This window comes from Mastigoproctus giganteus, chromosome 11 (assembly GCF_048544385.1).
Source record: "Mastigoproctus giganteus isolate SK-2022 chromosome 11, ASM4854438v1, whole genome shotgun sequence".
NCBI lineage: Eukaryota > Metazoa > Arthropoda > Arachnida > Uropygi > Thelyphonidae > Mastigoproctus > Mastigoproctus giganteus.
In genome coordinates this window covers 69,544,468-69,569,446 of record NC_143585.1, presented here as the reverse complement: position 1 = coordinate 69,569,446, position 24,979 = coordinate 69,544,468, and the positions used below count along the sequence as shown (strand labels likewise).

Sequence of the window (24,979 nt, the reverse complement as noted above, 5' to 3'; positions counted from 1 at the left end):
CATTTAGGCAATTTTTAAAAAAGGCATGCTTATACAACATCGAAATCTTTGACACAATTGTTAGTCAAATATTTAATAGCAATAGCATTGATAATATCTAAATTCAGAAAGGATGTTTTTGGAGAGCCTGTCTTAGTAATTTTATGAATCTTAATCCATGTGATTATTTCATATTTTTTAAGTTAGAAAATGATCACGTGGAAAAACTCGTATCTTAAGATTTGAAATATATTCTAAAACCTTCAAGAAGGATTTGTTAATGATTTCCCTTGATGTATATCGAAGTGAAATTATTTATTTATTTCAAACATATTTCTCGTTATTTTCAATGTATTTTTATTAAATTGCAGGAGGCATATGAAATTTTGCGTAGTTAGATCTCGTGATCTCCAAGGAGTTGTTTAATATAACCCGAGATACGTTTATCTTTTTATAAAAGTTGCTTAAATTAGAAACAAAACAAAAACAGTGCTTTTACGCAGTTAGCGTTTCGCCAACATTTTGCACTCACTTACCATAAAATTAGAAATTTTTATTGAGTATCTAGTAGCGTCACGTTCTCCCCGAATTACCACCTGTTCATGTTGTCTTTGTCCTTTTGAAAGAATTCGATTGGAAACGGGGCTTTCTTTGCTTAATTTAAAATTTTGAGCCATTTGCTGCACAGTGGACCTTCTATTCTGACCCATACTTTCTCTTTAAATTCGTCCCGTCTTGGAGTACCAATTTCTGCCACATTTCTTCCTTTTAACGGTGCATTCTTTCGTTTTGCATTTACTATACACTCTTGAGATGGTTCCTTTCGACACACCGATAATTTCCTTTGTTTTCTCGATTGTCTCTCCTGCTGAACGTATTTCAACAATAACACCTTTCTGAAAATCGGTAAAATCACCTGGTCGTGGTCCCCTCGACGTGGGCACCTGTACGTGGTGAGGGGACCTCCCAGTGACGCTGCTGGACTTCCAGACTAGCATCACTGGGATCCAACGCCCACAGCCTAGGTTCCGGGCTTACATCAATGGAATCCGGCGTGTTTGCCGTGCGCTGCGACCCGTGGAAATTCGGAAAGGGGGATCCTGGTGGTTGAGGGGCCCAGCTTCAATACACCACTTTGGCCCCTGCTTCGACAAGACGGGTGGTCCTGGAAGGCCCGGCTAGGATCAATCGGCTAGTAGGTTCGCCTGCGAGGGTCAACCGTGTCAATGCCACGCCCCTACCCTCATGGTCCGAGGGACAGGATTCAGGCTGGCGGCGGTGCGGGTATAGTGTCTGGGTAGCCCTGGCGTCCCACTCCCGAGCGCATTTATTGCATGCCGGGTAGTGGGCGTCCCTTTGGGCTCCGTGGTGGGTGGGGAGCCCGGGCACTGAACACTTTAATAAACTCCATGAATCCTGATAAACGTATTCCTTCAGGGGCCCCAACCCGGTCCCTATCTGAAAATAATGACGGAGAGGCAGATAGCATTATTGCTACAAAGAGGCAGAGAACCGAAGTCCCATCAGGGCCAGTCCCAAGGTTCCTAATTATGCATTCTACCAATGAGACACCAATTGGTAAAATGTCGCCCTTTTTCATACAAAAAGGGTTAGACGGGGTAGCAGGTTCACCCAAATCAGTTAAGAGGCTTCGTTCTGGAGACCTTTTAATTGAAACTAAAAATGACCGGCAATCTGAACATCTACTCCGAACAACATCAATCGGAGGAATCCCTGTAACGGTGACACCACACAGAACACTCAATTCATCGAGAGGTATCATTTCGGAGTGGGACCTTCTCGACGTCACCGAGGAGGAAATCTGCTCCGAACTAAAACCACAGGGAGTTACTGCCGTCAAGAGAATCACTGCGCGAAGGGATGGGAAAATTGTTAAAACCAGGAGTGTTATCCTGACTTTTAACTCTCCCAAACCTCCTGATGAGATCAAAGCTGGATACATCAACTGTCCAGTACGTCCATACATTCCGAACCCTTTACGGTGTTTTAAATGTCAGAAGTATGGACATTCTCAAATGGCCTGCCGTGGAGTCCTTGCATGCGCTCGATGCGGTGCAAAGGACCACGAAACAACAGCATGTTCAGCCGCAAAACCCACCTGTATTAACTGTGAAGGCGAACACCCGGCCTATTCACGAGCATGCCAGAGGTGGAAAGAAGAAAAAGAAATTCAACGGCTGAAGGCAGAGCTAAATATATCATACCAGGAGGCAAGGAAATCGGTCAAACCCCTGAATATCAACAGACCTACCTACGCCCAGAAGGTAGCAGGGAGATGTTCCGTCGGAACTCAGACGGACATGACCATTCCTCCAAAGGAGTCTTTCACTCCCATCGCGCGGTATTTATTAAGTTCACAAAAACCTGCACAAAAGGACCAGTCAGCTGCCACTCCTATATCGGTACCTCCTAATGCTCCACAAATTACAAAAGTAGATACGAAAGAAAAGAATAAGAAAGGTGAAGTCCCCCCTAGTTCCCAAGAAAAGATGGATGTAGAGCAGAAGGAGGTACCCGATGATTCAGTCTTGGAACTCTTTGCGGAGGAGGAAATGGACACGGGACAGCGTCCATTCTTCCCCAAAAAAGATAAATCCAAGACTGATAAAACTAAGCCCTCAGCACCTCGGAAGCCGCCTGATGGACCCACCAAGCCAAAATAATGGCTAAATTCCTACAATGGAATTGTCGTGGATTCCGGCGAAATATAGATGACATCAAGGCTCTCCTGCAAAAGCACGAGCCAGTTTGCTTTTGCTTGCAGGAGACATATCTAAAGGCAAATGATGATCCCACCATGCATAACATCACAGTTTTTCGAAAGGATAGAATTGCGGACGGCTCTGTACATGGGGGAGTGGCTATCCTTGTGGGTAACCAGACCCCAGTGCAGCCCTTACTAATTACAACTAGAATAGAGGCTGTTGCAATTCGCCTTACGGTGGGATTTTTATTAACTGTGTGCTCTATCTATTTGCCACCTGGGACTGACATCTCCCAGGCAGACCTTGATGATCTTCTCACGCAGCTGCCTCCCCCTTTCTTACTTCTCGGGGATTTTAATGGACATAACACCCTGTGGGGTAGTGCTAACGTCAACGGAAGGGGACGAGTCATTGAGCGTATGCTCAATGACAATGACCTTTCCCTTCTAAATACTGGAAAAAACACCTTCTTCCATATGCCTACCCGTACTTTTTCTGCCATTGATCTTTCTATCTGCTCCCCTTCTCTACTCCCTTCACTCACCTGGGAAGTGGAGGAGAATCCATACGGAAGCGATCACTTCCCTGTGATAACCTTGTTACACAGTGGGAGACCATGTCTTCCTTTTAGGTTACCACGGTGGAAGATTGATCAGGCTGACTGGACTGCCTTCCAACAACAGGCAAATTTCGATCTTAGCACAGTCAGTCAAGAGCCGATCAATGACGCAGTACAGTACATCACAGAAATCATCGTCCAAGCAGCTGCTAAAGCTGTCCCAAAAACATGAGCCCGGTTTCCACCATTTCCCAAACCTTGGTGGAATTCACAATGCACAGCAGCAAAAAAGGCTCAAAACAAAGCGTGGGGGATATTTCGCCGATATCCCACCACGAACAACCTTATAGCCTTCAAACGTGCACGAGTCAAAGCACGCTACATCCGTCGTCAGAGTCAAAAGGAATCGTGGATCCGTTTTACATCATCTATTAACCAGTCTACCAACTCTAAGGTAGTCTGGGATAAAATCCGGAAAATGAAGGGAAAATATACATCTCACCCTTCTTCAATCCTAGATTATAATGGATGCGCTATTGCAGATCCAACTGCAATAGCCAATGCTCTTGGGGAAACATTCTTTAAGATCTCTACAACATCTTTGTATTCCCCAGAGTTCCTGGTCCTTAAACACAAACTGGAAAGGCAAGCACTTAATTTTAAGACCAAGGGCCTCTATCCCTACAACGGGGCATTCACTATAGAGGAACTGAACAGAGCGCTCACTCTTTCCAAAGCAAGTGCCGTTGGACCAGATGGCATCCATTATGAAATGATTAAAAATCTTCTACCAACATCTATGGATTGTCTGCTCCTTCTGTATAACAGAATCTTTACTGAAGGGCAGTTTCCGGACTCCTGGCGAAAGGCAATCGTTCTTGCCTTTCCTAAGCCAGGAAAGGATCCAAAAGTCACCACCAATTATCGTCCTATTGCTCTGACTAGCTGTTTGTGCAAAATCCTGGAGAGAATGGTCAATTCTCGTTTAATATGGTATTTAGAATCAAATGACCTTCTCTCCAACATCCAGTGCGGCTTCCGACGGAACCGGTCCACTTTGGACCATCTTATTAGAATGGAAGCATCCATCCGGGATGCTTTCCTAAAACGGGAACACTTGGTGTCGGTGTTCTTTGACATGGAAAAAGCGTATGACACAACTTGGAGATTTGGCATTTTAAAAGACATACATAGCCTAGGCCTAAGAGGGCATCTGCCTTTTTTTATTCAAAACTTTTTAGCCAATCGATCGTTCCAAGTTCGTGTGGGATCCTCACTCTCTCGCTCCTTTAGCCAAGAGGAGGGAGTACCACAAGGATCAGTATTAAGTGTCACGCTTTTTGCCATAAAAATAAATTCCATCACAGAACAACTTCCTCCGACTGTAAACAGTGCCCTCTATGTTGATGACTTTAGCATTTTTTGCCAGTCGTGCAACATGAGGGTAATTGAAAGACAACTGCAGAAAGCCATTGATAGTCTGAATTGCTGGGCACTTGCAAATGGCTTCAGGTTCTCGCCGGAGAAGACCGTTTGCGTACACTTTTGTCGCAAGCGTAATCTTCATCCTGAACCCGAATTAAGGCTCGGACAAAATGCTATTCCAGTAGCAGCAAACACAAAATTCTTGGGACTCATATTCGATAAAAAAACTAACTTTTTTGGATCACATTCGTGAACTCCGCACCAAGTGCACACGTGGACTTAATATTCTCCGCTCGCTCTCCTCTACATCTTGGGGAGCAGACCGATGTACCATTCTTCGGCTTTACCGTGCACTAGTGCGATCCAAACTAGATTATGGGTCCCAGGTATATTCCTCAGCCCGAGACAGTGTCCTGCGGTGGCTGGACCCCGTCCATCATCAGGCTATACGCATCGCTACTGGAGCATTTCGAACATCTCCTGTCCAGAGCTTATACGTCGAAGCAAACGAACCACCGTTATCACTTCGACGTAAGCAGTTGTCTCTAAAGTACGCCTTAAAACTGAAATCCCTGCCAGACCATCCTACGTGGCCATTCGTTTTTGAGCCACGATGGGAAAATTTATACAATACTCGAAAGACTGCCAATCGTCCTTTTGGTATTCGTATCCAAGAGCTACTCAAAGAACTTGATATCAAGGTAGACAAGGTTGCCCGAACATCAAAGCAACCCTTTCCACCCTGGCATGCTCGTGTCCCGGCATGCGACTTGTCGCTTAGAAACTGGGTAAAGTCGGACACTCCATCATGTGTCTACCTGCAGCTTCATTCAGCACACCGAACTGAATATTCTGACTTCGCGCCAGTCTACACAGACGGTTCGAAGTCGGAATCATATGTGGGATCTGCTGCTGTCTTTACAGACAGCACTATATCAGAGCAGATCCCCTCTGAATGCAGCATATTTACTGCAGAGCTGCGCGCTGTAGAGTTAGCCTTGGATCATATTAGTAAATACCAATACCAACGGTTCATTTTATATTCTGACTCTCTTGGCATGTTACAGGCTCTAATATCTGTGAGATATAATCCTCATCCAGTTCTGTCTAGCATTCAGCAGAAGATTCACGTTCTCCATGAACGCGAATATGACATCCGCTTCTGCTGGATTCCCAGCCATATTGGGATTAGGGGAAATGATTTGGCTGACGCCGCAGCCAAATCAGCAATTCCCCATAATAACCGCTGCCTGTTAGTCCCCTATACAGACTACAGGCAAATAGTACATCAAAAGTTACATTCCCAATGGCAGGACTCGTGGAATAGACAGACTGGAAATAAATTGCATCGTATAAAGCCTGTAATTGAACCGTGGCAGTCTAGTCTGCGCAGGAATCGTAAAGAGGAAGTTGTTCTTGCCCGGACCCGCATAGGACATTGTCATTTGACACATTCTTTTTTGCTGAGGGCGGATGACCCTCCTATGTGTGAGTCTTGTGGCACAGTTTTATCAATCAGACACATTTTAGTCGAATGTTCAGATTTTAGCAATATCCGTCCTACCGCTTTTAACCATCTGACTGAGCCTTATACACTCAGTCAGATTTTATCTGACAATGACAACGTGTCTGCTGTTTTTATCTTTTTAAAATTAATAAATATTTTTACTCATATATAAAATTTTTACATTTTTCTTTTATATATTTGTTATATATTTTGACATAGTGACCTAACTAATTAGGTCACTGAAAGTTTAAAAATTTTCGTTTATAAATGACCTGGTCTTGGCGCATTATAGCCTTGTAGCTGATGCGCCAATAAAACCAAAAAACCCAAACCCAACCCACCTGGTCGTGGTTGATCGGTTAGATTATCCACGACCAGATCGACTAAAAAGTCCCAGCAAGCGAACAAAAAAAACAGTTTGTATCAGGACCACCCAAGAACTAACTTCTATGTCCACTAACTTATATGTTCATAAATTGCAAGTGTTCTCTTGTCGATTTGCCTGTTTTGCTGGACGAAAAATCCGAGGTCCATTGGGGATGGGACTTTCCTATCCTCTCCTGAGACCGACCAATTCATCCACGAAGAGGGAAAAAAAAGGCCATAAAAGTTCCTCGCATCTTTAATGGGATTCGAACCTTGGCCTTGTGTCGATGCATTCCTCTCTGTATTTTCAATGCTTGCTTTGATCTTTTGAATGCTTCGTGAATTACTGTCTCAAGCTTTCTGTTGTAATAACCTAAAAGTAAGTATTTTAGGTTTTTTTTCAAGCGAAATGGACTGAACCGACTCATACCCTCCTTTTGAATCCTGCGTTTCAGGACATTTTTTTTTGGAGATTGCAAAATGTTTGTGTAAAGTGAAAACTCCTTCTTCTGTGTTTCTTGTTCCCAATTGATCCACACTCAAGTAACTTCTTTGTTATCTTGAAAATTGCATTTTGCATGGACGGTTTGTGACAAGGGATTTTTCAAAAATTTTTTTTGACATAAATGTAATATTTTGTTTTAAAGCAAGAATCCACTAAAGAACACACCAAAAACGCTAAGACGCCACTAAAAAAACCCGTTGCTCCATGGTATTCAGCATGACGTTTATTCATCAGTAATGACTGTGCGACTTCCAAACGGATTGTGACAATCTGAACATTTGAAATACAGAATGGCCATTCCTTTAATTACGTAACATTCTCCATTAGCGCTTCAGACATTCACACCAACGATCGTTACTTGGTGTCTTAATTAATGCAAATAACGCGGTTTACTTTTAAAACCTAGATGACCCCATTCAAGCACTTTTTTTTTCTATCGAGGCTTATTTTAATGTGGTTCCAATGGGAACGTACTGCAATGCCAATTTCGTACATAAGATTAAGTACGAATGGCATATAAACGCGACTAGCTAATTTAAATCTCATAAAATGACACAAAGCCTTCTGTTAGGACATTATTTGAATTAATAGACTTAGCTGGGAATCCAATATAGTATTTATACTCCTGAGAAGGTCATCGACAAAAATATCAAGTGATCCTAGGATGGAACCTAGGGGAGCTTTCCTTGTTTCTCAGGGAGAGAGAGAAGAAAGTTATATTTTCTGTTCATCTATAATTGGGGCTTCTTGACGGATGCAAATCAAGTTATGTAATACATTTAAAATGTTGTGATCTTAACTTTTTAAGTTAGTTTTCCATGACGAAGTAAATCGAATATCCAAGACAGGTCGATATAAGTATTATTGCCAGTATTATTGAGGATACCTTAAAGGCTCAGGGAAACTGCTAGTTAGGGGGGATGTAGGTAATACTGACACGCGTTTATCTGATAATATTGGTCAATGTAACTCTTGCACATACTTTAAGAGTTCTTATCTGTTACCCCAACTGGACGTATTATCTAGATGTTCTGGGGCCAAAGACGTTTCACGTGAGCGGGTAGCTAATATCAGGGAAGAGAGCCTAAAAAACTTCAAGGATTGTTAAATATACAAGAACAGTAAATCTTAATTGTTTATACAGTAATGTTAGAAGTGACGTCAATAAAATGAGCGAATTCGAACCGCTGGTTAAAACAAGTAACGCGGACATAATAGGGCTTACAGAGACGTGGTGCCACCCGGAAATTGGGGATGATGAGTTTCAGTACGGCTTGTATAATGTATTTAGGAAGGACAGAGTAGATAGAAGGGGTGGTGGGGTAATGCTTCTTATCAGAAGCAGCCTGAGTGCGACGATAGCTTTCCCGGATTCAGACATTTCACATGCTAGTATAGAGTCTGTATGGTGTGAGATAGTTGGAAACAAAGGTATAATGCGAGTAGGAGTAATCTACAGACCATGATTGTGAAGATTATGACAAAAGCCTCTACATGCAAATGGAATGGGCAAGTAAGCGTCAATGCCTTATTATGGGTGATTTCAATTTGCCTCTAATTGATTGGAGTAAATGGGAAGGAAACTCGACATGGGGAACAAAATTTTTAAATCAACTAGATGACTGTTATTTGTATCAACATGTCAGGGAAAGTACTAGAGAAAAGAATATCCTAGACCTCATCATCACACATGAATCAGATGACATAACAGGGCTGACAGTAGAGGAACCAGTAGCAGGAAGTGATCACGGAGTTCTACGGTGGATGATGACGAGAGAGGTAGCAGAAGTAAAAGGCAAAGGAATGGGTTTTAATTTCAGAAAAGGAAATTACGATGCCTTAAGGTACTACATGGCCTCTATTAACTGGGTAGATATCGCGCAGAGAATGAATACAATTGAACTGTGGTACGCTTTTAAAACATTAATCACAGATGCCTTGAATGCGTATATACCATTAAAAAAATACTCCACGAGAAGGGTTCCAAGTTGGATGAATAGTGAAGTTGCCACATTACTTGAGCAGAAAAAGGTGACATGGAAAGGTTACAGAGCAATAAAAAGTACCGAAGCCTATAACAGCTACAAGGTGATGTGTAATAGAGCCACAGAAAAGGTTCGACAGGCAAAGGCAGTTTATGAGAAATCACTAGCAAACAGAGCAAAGGGGGGGGGGGGATGAAGAATTCTTCACATATATAAATGCCAAGAAGAGCAGGACAAACCAGATCGGACCTTTACGTAAGGGAAAGGGGATAGTATTAAATACACCAGCTGCCGTTGCAGATGAACTCAACAGTTATTTTGCATCGATATTTACAAATGAAAAGCCTTTTGTGGCAATGGGAAATTGTGGGAGCGAAGTTAAAAAATATGTAATTAATGATATTGAAATTTCGCAAGATTATTTAATGAAAAAACTTTCAAGCCTACAGACCAGTAAGGCTCCTGGAGTTGATGGAATATACCCTATAATCTTAAGAGAGGCGGCAAGCGAGTGCATTGAACCACTGAGGCTAATTATGCGAGCATCACTAGACTCTGGGGAGATTCCCTTGGATTGGAAAAGTGCAAATGTATCTCCCATACATAAGGGTGGCTCCAAAGGTGAAGTGGGAAATTATCGACGTGTCAGTCTGAGTTCAGTAGTAGGGAAAATCATGGAGGCAATGATCAAGGGTGGAATTCAGGATCACTTGGATCGAATTGAAATTCTCAAGGATACTCAGCATGGTTTTGTAAAGGGAAAATCATGTTTAACAAATCTGGTTCGCTATTTCGAAAGGGTCACTCACGAGCTGGATTTAGGGAATAATTTCGACATTGTTTATTTAGATTTCAGCAAAGCTTTTGACTCAGTCCCACATGAGCGGTTGCTTTATAAGCTGGAACAGGTTGGAATCACTGGGAAAATCCTTAGATGGATAGAAGGATGGCTTCAGGGCAGGAGGCAGAGGGTTGTGATAAATGGCTATTCCTCAGATTGGGTTGATGTAAGAAGTGGGGTTCCCCAAGGATCAGTATTAGGACCACTGTTGTTTTTAATTTTCATAAACGATATTGATGAAGGGATAGAGGGCGTGATGTCTAAATTTGCAGATGATGTTAAAATTGGTAGAGTAGTTAATGATCACTGTCAAGCTGAGCTTCTTCAGAGAGACCTAGATAGACTTCAAGAATGGTCAGAAAAATGGCAGCTGTGCTTTAATCCAACAAAGTGTAAGGTATTACATCTGGGAAACAGTAATCCCAAAAAAACTTATTCACTTGGTGGAGTTCAACTAAACCCAGTACTGGAGGAAAGGGACTTGGGTGTTACGATACGGTCAGACATGAAATTCTCTGAGCATTGTAAACAGGTTGCAAGGAAGGCCCATGGTGTCCTATCGATGATCTAGCGAACTTTTGCAAGTAGAGATAGGGACGTGATAACCCCATTATATAAGGCTTATGTTAGACCACACTTGGAATACTGTGTTCAAGTATGGAGACCGCACCTAAAGAAAGACATCGAGCTTCTTGAAAGGGTGCAAAGAAGGGTAACTCGCCTGGTGAGATCGGCAAAAGGGCGTCCTTATGAAGAAAGACTTCGAATATGTGGGTTGCAGAGTTTGGAAACTAGACACCTTAGAGGAGATTTGATTGAGGTGTTTAAGGCTCTGAGAGGCATCAGTAAAATGAATGAGGACGAAATTTTCAAGATTATAAATGATGCTAGAACTAGGGGACATAAATTCAAGTTACGGGGGGAAATGTTTAGATTGGACTGCAGGAAGTTTTATTTTAGCCAGCGAGTTATAAATTACTGGAATAAGTTGCCTTCATGGGTGGTAGAGGCCGACAGTTTGGGGAAATTCAAAGGTCATCTGGATAGTACTTTCGGGTAAGGGAAGCGCATAGGATGATAGGATTAATTTCCTTTTTATTTATTTTTTATTTCATTTTATTATTTTTATTTATTTATTTATTTAATTTTTGTTTTTATCATTGTTTTGTTCGGATTTTTTTTTTTTTTTTTTTTTGGCTGGCGCAGCATAAGCCATAGGCTTTCTTGCACCATACGGCCGTTACTAATACTAATACTAATACAACCAGTCTACCTTCTAGATTCACGGAGACCAAAGTCTACGAATTAAATACGCGACCGAATCTCCTGATTCTAGTATAACTGTGGATAATAATACTTTTGGTTTCCAAAACATAAACAACACGCCTACATTGTAACATATTTTCTTCATGCACACAATCAATCGATCATTACGTACCAAAGAGATGGCGCTTGTTTCACTTCAGTTGACATAGTCGGTGACGCTGTCTATCTATAAATGGCTACTATAAGGGAACAGGCAATAAAGTGCATTTATTATATATTTGGTGAACCAATCAGTGTCGTCATCGTTGCCAAATTCTTAAGAATGCCTGAAAGGAATATTCCGCTTGAATGTTTGCGATGGAGACTGGAGGCCCATCGGAAGGCTTGAGGAAGTTAGCTCAACGTTGATTGTGATGGTCGACATGATTTGGAGATGGCTTCAGTCAGAGAGGAATTGGTACTAGAGAACTCTGTGGAAATAGCTCTGGACCGTTGGCACGAAGGAAGTGGTTAATAACACCATCTCTGAAATCATTCAGATCTCATAGCAGCCACAGGAACTTCTATATATATCCCTGTCATACGAAGGAAGTTGCACAATGGTTGATGAATCTAGATTTTCTCCTCAGAGCGATTTAAGGGCACACTCACCTGGATGGTGCAGGTGCACGTCAATTCCACTACATCTTCGGAAAGGATACATATATGGAGCATTATAGCTTCAGCAGCTAATGCACCAATAAAACCCAAACCAAATCAAACCTATATGGAGGCAGCAATGTACTGTTTATGTGAAGCATCTTTTCGAGAGAGTGCACTTATCAGTATGTGCTTTCAGGAAAGAACAGTGTTTGGCCTAATCTAATGATATGATAGTTATGAAAAGCTTCTGAAGGGCTAATAGCTACGCAGTTGAAGGGCTAGTCCTTAGAGGGATATACTGAGGGAAAAATGCACTCTGCGCTTGGAATGGAAAGTCTCCGAATACCAACAAAGGGAGGGTCCTCAATCCAAGGAAAACTACTTGCTGTCCTTTTTCCCAACATTAATTCTCCCATTCAGTAGCTGGATCCCGGATGGGAGAATTGATGTTGGAGAAACATGGACACCAAATGTGAACTCATTAAAAGTTTTGTTAAAATCTAGAGAACTGCATAAGTTTAGAAAACGAATGAAAAACAAACTCAACAGAACTCTTCCTTATAACTTCCATAACGCTTTTTTGTTCATTCCATAACGCTTTTTGTTCATTATTCTCTTGCTGTCTATAAGAAAATCGCCATTCACTCACTGTGACTTTATATTTCTTAGATACCACAAATAAGTTACGCTTCCACCTCTACTGAACTCAGTGACAAAGCCAGATTTCCTTATTTCTTGCGGGTCGTTCCACCGGATAAATACCAAGTGCAAGCCCTAGTGGATCTAGTTCGATACCTCAAATGGAACGCAATATTCACAGTGGCTGCAGAAGGAGAATATGGAGTAGAAGGAATCGAAAATTTCACGTCTTTGTTAATAGAACAAGGTAAGTCTTTGTTTGGGAAAAAGGGATTTGGATTTCTGAATTACTTTTGCAGGGCCAGAATTAGTCAGAATTTTAAGGATTGTCAAAATATTCTCTTTTTATTTAAAATTATTAAAACTCATTTGTTTATCTTCTACAATTGTAAATCATATTATTTCTTTTTTTTATTATAGTATGATGTGAGTAATACACGAAGGAACCAGTTTTTTCCTGCTTCCTTCGGGCATCGTGGCCGTGAGGTCCAACCGGAGAGTACGTCACCATCGTAATATCCTAGCCCGAGGCGGGATTCGAACCCGCGACCTTTGGGTTGCCAGGTAGGCACTTTACCCACCCAGCTAGCCCGGTCGGCATTATTTCTCTGAAATCGCATGACCAGGATTCAAAGAGAATTTTCGTTTTGTTAAAATTAATGAAGTAAAATATTGTTTTTTTTTTAATTTGGGACAATATCCCAAATGTCCAAGTATGTTGACGTTTGATACGGAGGACCATTTTGGCGGTGTATTATTGGATACTGTAGCTTGTAGATGAAACCGATAATTCTTAACTTTTACTCAAAATACATTGTCTTCCTATTTCATGCAGCTACAGTTTCATTCGGTGAAAATTTATTCACAGATTAGACTTCATAACCCGATATTGTACGAAGGAAGTTGAACAAGTAGGGGAAAAAATTCTATGTATGCATATAAAGTTGAGTTCAGAAACACAGACATCATTTGCATAATATTCCACAAGAGTAAGGATATTTAAAACCATATTATATGAGGGGTGGGGACTAGAATTATACCGAAGGAATGTAATTATAAAGTTATGCTTATCTTTTAAATTTCGTGGCTCTACTGCTCCATAACCCTCATATGGTATACAAGAAAAAAGGAACTTAATATATATGGATGAAAAATAAATAAAACCAGTAACTCGATCAACTGATATATTATCTTATTTCTGCTTTTATTATCATTTACAGCTCCGGACATTTGCATTGTGACTTCGTTCAAAATTCCGAGGAATCCAAAACAAAAAGATTTTGAGGAGGTCGTCAAAGTTTTTCAAAAATTCAGAGATTCTAAAGCAATGTTGGTTTTCCTTAATGAAGACAACTGCAGGTAAATCTTATTGATTCATTCATCCATAAACAAATGCTTGACGAATACGTTTTATATCCTTGCTGATGTCATGTATTACACTATCACATTCACTCAACTTTTTCTATCTGTTTATCTTCTTCAAACTCCTTCAAAAAATCAATCGATATTTCTCCATCATGTCTATGGGGAAGGTACTCCTGCACCACTCGGTGTATTTTACGTATTTGTTGAATACAAGCATCGATTGATCTTGGGGTGATCATCACGGATTCTAAACTGGATGGCAGGAGCAGCCCTTGAACACAATAGAAACGGATTTTGTTGAAGGTTGCTACAATACTTTGTGTGACGTCATCTTTCACGCGAACAGGAACTTCAATTTCGGAAAACCTCTATGGTCTCCGTTTCTTCCACTCTTGGTTGAAAGCTTCCGATTTAGCGAGGTCAACACGAAACTAATATTCTTCATTGTAATATTCTTTGGTGAGCGAACTTCGTGATAATTAACCCAGAATGGTACATTAATAATTAAAAATGAAAACTCAAGAATAAAATTCACAGCTTAGAACTCTTTAATATAGAAACTTGGCTCAGATATTTTGCAATTAATTCTAATTGTTACTTTATATTAATAAAAAAGATGTCAAAATTGCATTTGAAAATTAATAATATCAGAAACTCGAACTACAGTTTCGCGAACTACATATCATTAATATATTACTAGCAATTGAAGGTGAGATTGAAACTGTCAATGTATTTTGATGATGTTGTGGAATCCATTTTTTTTAATAAACTCATTCAAATTAGATTTGTATTATTGGTGTCAGAATGAATACTGTATATATATATATATATATATATATATATATATATATATATATACATACAATGCACACGCATACTGGCCTACCAAAAGTATTAAAACACCATCACGTTTTGAAAAAACATGAATTTCCATGAACAATTTAAGGTGTAACTTAGTTTTGTTCCCAATGATAGCAACAGTTCATTGTGCAACAACCACATTTTTGTAGCAGCAGCAGCTACAAGTGTCCACCTAAGTGTCTCTCTACAGGTATTGGAATCTATAGTACTCTAGAACACGTGTGTGCACGCTGAAGATCGAAAAGACAAGAAGATACAAAGTTATTTCGATGAATTTGGAGTTGGACTGTTGATGCTTCTTGACTCTTTCAGAGCACGTCTAAATTTCATTATACATATGTGATCCTGAGAGCATATTCTCTTGCATACGAATTAAATAGATACCTCTGAATTTTAATTTTTTTTTTCAAACTGGTGAAAATTAACATTCCAAAAATCATTATACGCTAGCCAAGGTTTCTGGTAAATCATTTTCCTGATTATTCATTGAAAATCCTTTGATAATTATTTTTTAACAGAAAGAACCATAAAGGAGGTTTTCAATACTTGATGCATTCCTCCTAATAAAACAAAATTCTGTTTCGGAGTGATATGCCACTCGTTATTGGCGGAGGTCTAGATTCGAATGTAGTAGAGGATCGAAATAATTAGTGGTGGATAAGCCTTTTCCTGCTGACTGACTTTTAGGGGAATTTTTTTTTTTTTGTTCCCAATGTGTTTTAATCCCATGAACAGATAAACCAGTCTCAGAACAGACTAACTAAAATGTAGTGAAAATAATTATAATCACGGTCTTTCCCATATCGGGTGGAAAAGGTCCGGGTTGAACCCTTCCGGGTCAGTGGCACCAGGAACTTTTATGAACTTTTTTCACTCTTTGGCGGATTAGTTGTTCTGAGACGATGACATCAAGGTGGTTTCGCCAGATACTTGGGTTTTTCATCCAGCAAGTAGCATGCCGTTCGTAGAACCCACAATTACACGCACAATTACAGACATAATACACTGAACGCCCCATTGCCTTATTTTCTTTGCTCTTAACACACCTACGCATACATATACACATACCATAGATGGAAAACAGTATAGATTGGAATAAATGTGCACCAAAACCAACCCCAAGGGCTCACATCTGGTGAGTATGGGCTTGGCACACCCAGGGTCCTGAGCTGGATATCATCATTCTTCTTTCTTGGTGATTCCCCTTCTACTCTCTCTCTCTCACTTAGGGTAATTCAGAAATTTTTTTTGATTGGTGCAGCAAAACCATCACGCTTCTTTGTACCGTAGGGCTAATAATAATAATAATAATAATAATAATAATAATAATAATAATAATACAATACAATACAATACAATACAATTTTATTTATCAAGAGAATTCGTTTACAATAAATGAACTTGTTAAGAAAAGTAAATGTCTTGACAACAAGTTGTAGTTCTTCCTTTACAAGTTTTGTACAAATTTGTTATCTTACAGAAAAGACTATGAAGTCACTACACATAGTATATTCCACACTGTAAACAGAGGTAGTTTATCTGCATATCAATTCTAATCTACTGTGTCATTGAGTATCAAGAATTTTCTTATTAGGAATTTTAATTTGGAGATGGGATAACTTCTCCTGAGCCTGAAATCAATGCTAGCCAACAAGTTGTTTATTACATTCATTGTGTGCCTATCTCCAAATCTATTTAGTATCCTAGGGTGAGGCAAAGTAATTGCTTTTGGGTTCCTTAAATTATGTGAGACATTTCTTTGCAGATTCGACTCTTCAAAAATAGTGTTAAGATTTTTTAAGAATAGATTTAACTTTAGTTTTTGAACTGGATACAATATTTTATGTTTCAACAAAAATTGCCTTCTCTTATTCAGGTCGTTCCAAGAGTTTGTCCCCATTAAAAGTTTCAGAATCCTATTCATTAAGTTGTCTATTGCCCTTATTTCTGTTTTATTTGCTCGTGCCCATATATTTACTAAATAATTGAGTTGGGAGTCCACTAATGCATAATATAAGGTTACTTTTGTTCTAAGATTTAACTTATTCTTAATGTAGTAGAAAAAGTACACATAAAATCTCATTTTTTTGTACAAGTTTGTTATATGCATTATCCAACTTAGACTGTAGTCGATCCATAACCCAAGGTAACAATGATTTGAGACTTCTTCCACAGTTAGACATTCGCAATTCTGGAAATTCTGTTCATGTAGGCAATCATGTTTGTGCAATTTGATAGAGGGTTGAATGTCCAAGGTTTGATGAGGAGGCCTTATTACCAAAAATTTAGTTTTTTCAAAGCTGAGTGCTAATTTATTATCGTGCAGCCAAGATTGTAAATGTATTGCATCCTGTTGTAAATCATTTGCCATTTTTGTTAGGTCCTTTCCTATTGTATATAAGATTATATCATCTGCATAAATTTTTATAAAGGAGTTCTTAGTTACTTCGAATATGTCATTTATATAGATGTTGAACATGATTGGCCCAGCATGAGTGCCCTGAGGTACTCCTCTCTTTACATTATAAGATTTCCCCTTTGTATTTTCTACTTCTACTGTTATTTTTCTCTTGGTTAAATAATTTGCTAGTAGTTGATTGAGTCTTCCCCTTATTCCATATTTCAGTAATTTCTGTTGCAATATTGGGATATCAATTAGGTCATAAGCTTTGGTCAAATCTATAAATAAAATCAATATGAAGTTATTGTTGTTTAAATGTAAGTTTAGAGAGTCTATTAAGTTCTCTAATAATGTCTGTGTGCTCTTGCCCTTCTGATATGAGAATAGAGAGCTGTTTAACAGTCCATATTGATGTAAATATTTGCTTATATGGAAAAATATATAATTTTCTATTATCTTATTTAAAACTGACTGTATTGTTATTGGTCTGTAGTTGCAAAAGTCATCTGGTGGTCCCTTTTTATATATAGGAATTATCTTAAATGACAGTAAGTTTGTAGGATAGCTTCCCGACTCTAACATCCGTGCTATTAGCTCTACCAAGAGAACTGAGAACTGTTCTTTGTTTCTCTTTACTTCGGTTACTGTAATACAGTCCAGTCCGTAAGATTTCTTGTTCTTTAATTGTTCTATAATTTTAAGAATCTCAGTATAATGTGGAGCTAAGACTACACAAGAGTTCATTATCTGAGGAAGCCTATCTTGTTGAGTAAAGGAATTTGGGCAATAATGTATTAAATATCTGTTGAGATCTAATACAGCTTTGGCAAACCTATTTGCAGCCTCATATTGTTTGTTTGCACCAGAAATCTGTTCTACTAGTGTTTTAATTTGGTTTCCCCTTGACTTTTTCTTCCTTGTACTTAACATGTTATTTATAATGCTCCATTTATCCTTTTGTGTTATCTGCTTATCCATGAAAAGATGATTGTAATAAGTGTTTTTTTGCTTTTTTATCATACCTGTCACTTTATTTCTGAGTGTTTTATAATTGTGATAATGTTCTTTCTTTGATGGACAATTTCTAAACTGCCTGTAATATTTATCCCTTTGTACCATTAGTTCTTCTATTTCTTTAGTCATCCAAGGTTTCCTAAGCTTAATCCTGCTACTCCCAGTGTTTGTGTTGTTGGCTGTGTGATTAACTTTTCTCTCGGTATTAAACCTCGAATTGTTTATAATTTGTATTATCTTATTTGAAAAAACATTTACATTTGTTGTGTATGATGCTTGCTCTTGTATTAACAAGGTTCCTATGTTCTGTTTCAGTTTCCCTGTTGATAAATAATTTTTCTTCATAGCATTTGTTAATTTTTTTTCTTCACATGGGTGTTGTTTTGAATACATATCTACTATTAGTATACATGTTCTGTGATCTGAAAGTTGATTTAATAGTATGTAGGAATTAGCATACTTCAACTTGATATTTGTAATTAGGTGGTCCAAACAAGAGCTGACTGTTCTATTACCCTCCATCCTTTGTTGTCTAGTTATTCCAATTAAGGTATGTTCAAATCCATAATTGTTTAAGATTGCAGAGTATCTGGGTATCACATTATCAGTTACATCGGCTAGTAAATTAATATTAAAATCTCCTACTAGTATGGTCTTATCTGTTTGTATGTCGTCCCATTGCAAAATAATGTTTTCTAATTCTATTAGGAAGCTGTTTATTGAATCTGATGGTGGCCTGTAAAAAGCACAAATCATGAATGTGTTTTCTGAGTCTTCTCCTAATAATTTCCCCTCGACGTGGGCACCTGTACGTGGTGAGGGGACCTCCCAGTGATGCTGCTGGTTTTCCAGATTAGCATCACTGGGATCTAACGCCCATACCTTGGTTCCAGGGTTACATCTTTGGAATCCGGCGTGTGCAGCCGTGCGCCGCGACCCGTGGAAGCGGAAAGGGGGATCCTGGTGGTTGAGGGGCCCAGCCTTAATACACCACTTTGGCCCCTGCTTCGACAAGACGGGCGGTCCCGGACCGGCTCGACTGGGATCAATCGGCGGGTGGTTTTATACTGCTAGGGTCAACTGCGTTCCAATAAGTCTCCCTCCCTTTGGTCCTGGGACGGGATAAAGACTTATTGGTAACGTGGGTATGGTGTTCTAAGCGAACTCGGCGTCCCATTCGTGTACGCAGTACCTGCTAGTTCACGAGTGGGCGTCCCCTCGTTGGGCTCGGTGGTGGGTGAGGTACTTAGGCATCAGACATTTTCTTTTTACTCTTATGAGTAATTTAAATCTTTCAAACCCCTCTGGGGCCTCTACGAGGTCCCTACCTGAAATTGATGATGATAATATAACATCAAAAAAGAAACACCGAACAGAAGCTGCACCACCTCCTGTACCTCGATTCCTTATCATACATTCTACCGGTGAAAAGGAAATAGGTAAAATGTCGCCCTTCTTCATTCAGAAGGGTCTTGAAGGGCTGGCAGGGTCCCCGAAGTCGGTAAAACGACTTAGATCGGGTGACCTTTTAGTTGAAACTTCCTCAGTGCGACATTCAGAATTGCTCCTCCAAGCAACATCTCTTGGGGGAATTCCAATTAAGATATCACCACACAGGACATTGAATACATCGCGTGGCGTAATTGCCGAGTGGGATCTCCTTGAAACATCTGAAGAGGAGATATGCACCGAACTGAGAGATCAAGGAGTTACAGCTGTTAAGAGGATATTTATGCGTAAGGAGGGAAAACTAGTTCCAACTAGGGTTCTTATCCTTACATTTAACACACCTAAACCGCCTACTTCCATCAAGGCTGGTTATTTGAACTGTCCTGTAAGGCTGTATATTCCAAACCCGTTGCGATGTTTCAAATGCCAAAAATATGACCACTCTCAGATGTCATGTCGTGGATCACCTGCTTGTGCCCGCTGTGGAGCAAAAGAACATGACACAAAGGAATGTTCTGCCTCGAAACCAGCATGCTTGAATTGTGGCGGTGAACACCCTGCATATTCAAGAGCATGCCAAAGATGGAAAGACGAAAAACAAATTCAAAAAATCAAGACGGAACAGAACATCCCATATGTGGAAGCGAAGAAACAGGTAACACCAGTAAACAGTGGAAAATCTTATGCACAAGCAGTTTTGAGGAAGGTTTCAATTTCGACGCAAACTGATATTTCAATATCGCCACGTGATTCTTTTGCACCCCAAGCTAGATACTTGTTGACACAAGCACAGCAAGATAAAGCAGTCGCTACTCCCATTTCAATACCACCGAAGGAAGTAGCACCTAAAGGAAAATCACCTCCAACAAAAACCCCGCCTGTTATTAGTGAGGTACAGGAGGAAATGGAGGTAAATGAAGAAGCTGAAAGTGCGGAAGAATCTATTCTGGATCTTCATCCAGAGGAAGAAATGGATATTGGGCGCCCTCAATTTCCCAAAGGCAGAATAAAACCCAAAGCGGGCCAATCAAAACCCGCATCACTTCGGAAGCCAGTCAACGGATCCACTAATTCCAAGTAATAATGGCTAAATTACTGCAATGGAATTGTCGTGGATTACGACGAAATATGGAGGATGTCAAAATGCTAATGCGCAAATATGAACCTATTTGCTTTTGCTTGCAGGAAACGTACCTAAAGGCAAATGATGACCCCATCTTTCGAAATCTTTCTGTTGTTCGTAAAGACAGAAACGGGGATGGCCCGGCCCATGGAGGAGTCGCAATCCTTGTGGGCAACCATACCCCTTTCTCACAAGTTCAATTGAACACTAATTTAGAAGCAGTAGCCATTCGTTTAGCAATAGGGTCTTTACTTACAATATGTTCTATATATTTGCCTCCTGGGCCACACATTTCCCAGGTAGATCTCGACGATCTTATTACGCAATTGCCCTCTCCTTTTTGCCTTCTTGGAGACTTTAATGGACATAGTACCCTGTGGGGTAGTGCAGAAACTAATGAACGAGGTCGTATTGTTGAACGTTTTCTCGACAATAACGGCCTGTCGTTACTAAATATGGGAATAAACACCTATTTCCATATGCCTACCCGTACTTTCTCTGCCATCGATCTTTCCATCTGTTCGCCTTCTCTGCTACCTTTGCTTTCCTGGGAAGTGGAACAGAATCCTTATGGAAGCGACCATTTCCCCGTAATATCTACCATTGTGAACGGACAACCTTGTCATCCATTTAGAATTCCACGCTGGAAGTATGATGAAGCAGACTGGAGTAAATTTTCACTACTCACTGAATTTGATCCTGTACAAATTCAGCAGGAATCAATTGATGAAGCAGTGAAGTATATCACAGAGTGTATTCTCCACGCAGCGGCAACTGCAATCCCAAAAACATCCTCCCGATTTCCACGCTTTCCTAAGCCATGGTGGAACCAAGATTGTAAAGAAGCAAGAAAGTTACAAAATCGGTCATGGGGAAAATTCCGACGTTACCCCACCACCGCAAATCTTATAGCTTTTAAACGTGCCCGTGCTAAAGCACGATTTATACGCCGACAGAGCCAAAAGGAATGCTGGGTCAAGTTTACATCTTCAATTAACCAGATGACCAGTACCAAAGTTGTCTGGGATAAAATTCGGAAGATGAAGGGTAAATACAAATCAGCTCCTTCATCTATGTTACAACATAATGGTTGTACATTAGCAGACCCAACTGCTATTGCCAACGCTCTAGGAGAAGTATTCTCCACTATATCTGCTGAAACTTCATACTCTGCTGAGTTTCTAGTGTTAAAGAAGAAAGCGGAGAAACAAAAACTTCAATTCGCTTCAAGCAAAGCCGAAACTTATAACCTGCCTTTTAGTGAAGTGGAATTAACCATTGCACTTGCTACCTCGAAAGTGAGTGCCGCAGGGCCAGATGAAATTCAGTATGAGATGATAAAACATCTATCATCTCACTCTCTAGAGCTGTTGCTACATCTCTACAACCGAATTTATTTGGAGGATCAATTTCCCGTTTCTTGGCGTAGGGCAACTGTCCTCGCTTTCCCAAAGCCAGGAAAAGATCCCAAAATTCCTAGCAACTATCGTCCAATTGCTCTGACCAGTTGCTTATGTAAGATTTTGGAAAAAATGGTGAATGCCCGCCTTATATATTACCTTGAGGCAAATGACCTTTTGAACAAAATTCAGTGCGGCTTCCGAAGGAATCATTCCACTTTGGACCATTTAATCCGACTGGAAACAGCGATTCGCGATGCGTTTTTAAAGCGTGAGCACTTGGTATCAGTCTTCTTTGACATGGAAAAAGCTTATGACACAACCTGGAGGTACGGTGTTTTAAAAGACCTCTATTCTTTTGGTCTGAGAGGCCACCTCCCTATTTTTATCAGAAATTTTTTATCTAAACGACTCTTCCAGGTTCGTGTTAAATCCAGTGTGTCTCGCCTCTTTTGTCAAGAGGAAGGAGTTCCCCAAGGCTCTGTCCTCAGTGTTACGCTGTTTGCAGTCAAAGTTAACTCCATTACAAAACAGCTTCCTCCTTCAGTAAATAGTGCCTTGTATGTTGATGATTTTAGTATTTTCTGTCACTCCTGTAGCATGAGAGTTATTGAACGACAATTGCAACAAGCACTCAATTACCTTAGTTCCTGGGCTTTAACCAATGGGTTTACGTTTTCTGCGCAAAAGACCGTTTGCATACACTTCTGCCGCAAACGGAATCTACATCCTGACCCGGAACTTAGACTGGGACAAAATCCAATTCCTGTGGTAGCAGAAACAAAATTTTTGGGACTTATCTTTGATAAAAAACTGACATTCCTACACCATATCCGTCAGCTTAGAGCAAAATGCATGAGGGGTTTGAACATGCTCAGTGCTATCTCCTCCAACTTTTGGGGAGCAGATAGAAGCATATTATTGCGTCTATACCGAGCACTTGTTCGCTCTAAACTTGACTATGGTTCCCAAGCTTACTCTTCTGCTAGAATTTCTGTACTCCGATGGCTTGACCCAATCCACCATAAAGCCATTCGGATTGCCACAGGGGCTTTCCGTACTTCGCCTGTCCAAAGTCTATACGTTGAAGCCAATGAACCGCCATTGATGCTTCGACGTCAGCAATTGTCGTTACAATATGCTATAAAAATAAAATCCCTGCCTGACCATCCTACGTGGACATCGATTTATATGCCACGGTGGGAAAATCTATATAATACGCGTAAAACTGCCAGTCGGCCTTTTGGTATCAGGATTCAAGAGCTGGTTCATGATATTGGCTTCACGTTGGATAATATATCAACGTCAGTCAAGCAAGATCTTCCCCCTTGGAATATACGATCTCCGTCTTGTGACTTCAGTCTTAGGAGTTGGCTGAAAGCTAACACATTGCCATGTATATATCGGCAACTCTTTGCAACACACCTTGCCGAACACTCTGAATTCTTGCCGGTATATACAGATGGCTCGAAATCTGAAGAGTTTGTGGGATCTGCTTGTGTCTTTCCAAGCAAAACAATCTGTAATCATATTCCAAGTGAATGTAGCATATACACTGCAGAGCTACACGCAGTAGAACTGGCCTTGGATCATATAAAAACCCACCACTACCAAAAGTGCATGCTATATATGGACTCTCTAAGCGTATTACAGGCCTTATCCACTGTGAGAAGCACTCACCCAGTGTTATGTCGGGTGCAGCAAATATTACACTCCCTCTTAGAGTTAAATTTTGATATTCGCTTTTGCTGGATCCCTAGCCATGTTGGTATCAGAGACAATGACTTAGCTGATGCAGCAGCAAAATCAGCAACGCCACAAAGTCGCATCAGTTTGTGAGTCCCCTATACAGACTGCAAGCAACTGATCTACAAAAAATTATGCGCGCGTTGGCAAGAAGCTTGGAATGCATGCTCTACCAACAAACTGAATGAAATTAAGCCTGAAATAATGCTTTGGCATTCTAGTCAGTTTGATTGATTGATTGATTGATTGATTTGGGTTTTATTGGCGCACTAGCAACTAAGGCTATAATGCGCCAAGACCAGGTAATATCTAAAAAATTTAACATCTCGGTGACCTAATTAATTAGGCCACCATGTCCAGATCTGAAAACATAAATAAACAACAATAAAATATAAATTTTAAATACGATTAAAAACCTTTATTGCTTTTAAAAAGCTAAAAACAGCAGACACATTGTCATTGTCGGATAAAATCTGACTGAGTGTATAAGGCTCAGTCAGATGATTAAAAGCGGTAAAACGGGTACTGCTAAAATCTGGACAGTCAATTAAAAGGTGTCTGATCGTTAACATTGTGCCACAGGACACACACATAGGAGGGTCATCAGCCCTCAGCAGAAACGAATGCGTTAAATGACTGTGTCCTATGCGGGTCCGGGCAAGAACAACTTCCTCAGTACGATTCCTGCGCAGACTAGACTGCCACGGTTCAATTACGGGCTTTATACGATATAATTTATTCGCAGTCTGCCTATTCCACGAATCCTGCCATTGGGAGTGAATCTTCTCGTGTATTATTTGCCTGTAGTCTGTATAGGGGACTAACAGGCAGCAGTTATTATTGGGAATTGCTGATTTGGCTGCGGCGTCAGCCAAATCATTTCCCCTAATCCCAATGTGGCTAGGAATCCAGCAGAAGCGGATATCATATTCACGTTCATGGAGAACGTGAAGCTTCTGCTGAATGCTAGACAGAACTGGATGAGAATTATATCTCACAGATATTAAAGCCTGTAACACGCTGAGAGAGTCTGAATATAAAATGAACCGTTGGTATTGGCATTTAATAATGTGATCCAAGGCTAACTTTATAGCGTGCAGCTCTGCAGTAAATATGCTGCATTCAGAGGGAATCTGCTCCGATGTAGTGCTGTCTCTAAAGACAGCAGCGGATCCCACAT

General features: G+C 40.2%; 1 protein-coding gene across 1 annotated transcript in view; it reads left to right on the top strand.

Moving 5' to 3' along the window:
* Positions 1–24,979, top strand: part of LOC150078096 (metabotropic glutamate receptor 4-like) — a 65,508-nt gene that overhangs the window by 9,850 nt on the left and 30,679 nt on the right. The window contains exons 2-3 of the mRNA XM_090384464.1: positions 12,471–12,687; positions 13,661–13,799. Of these exons, the coding sequence (XP_090240590.1) occupies positions 12,471–12,687; positions 13,661–13,799 (356 nt within the window). The remainder of the gene's footprint in view (positions 1–12,470; positions 12,688–13,660; positions 13,800–24,979) is intronic.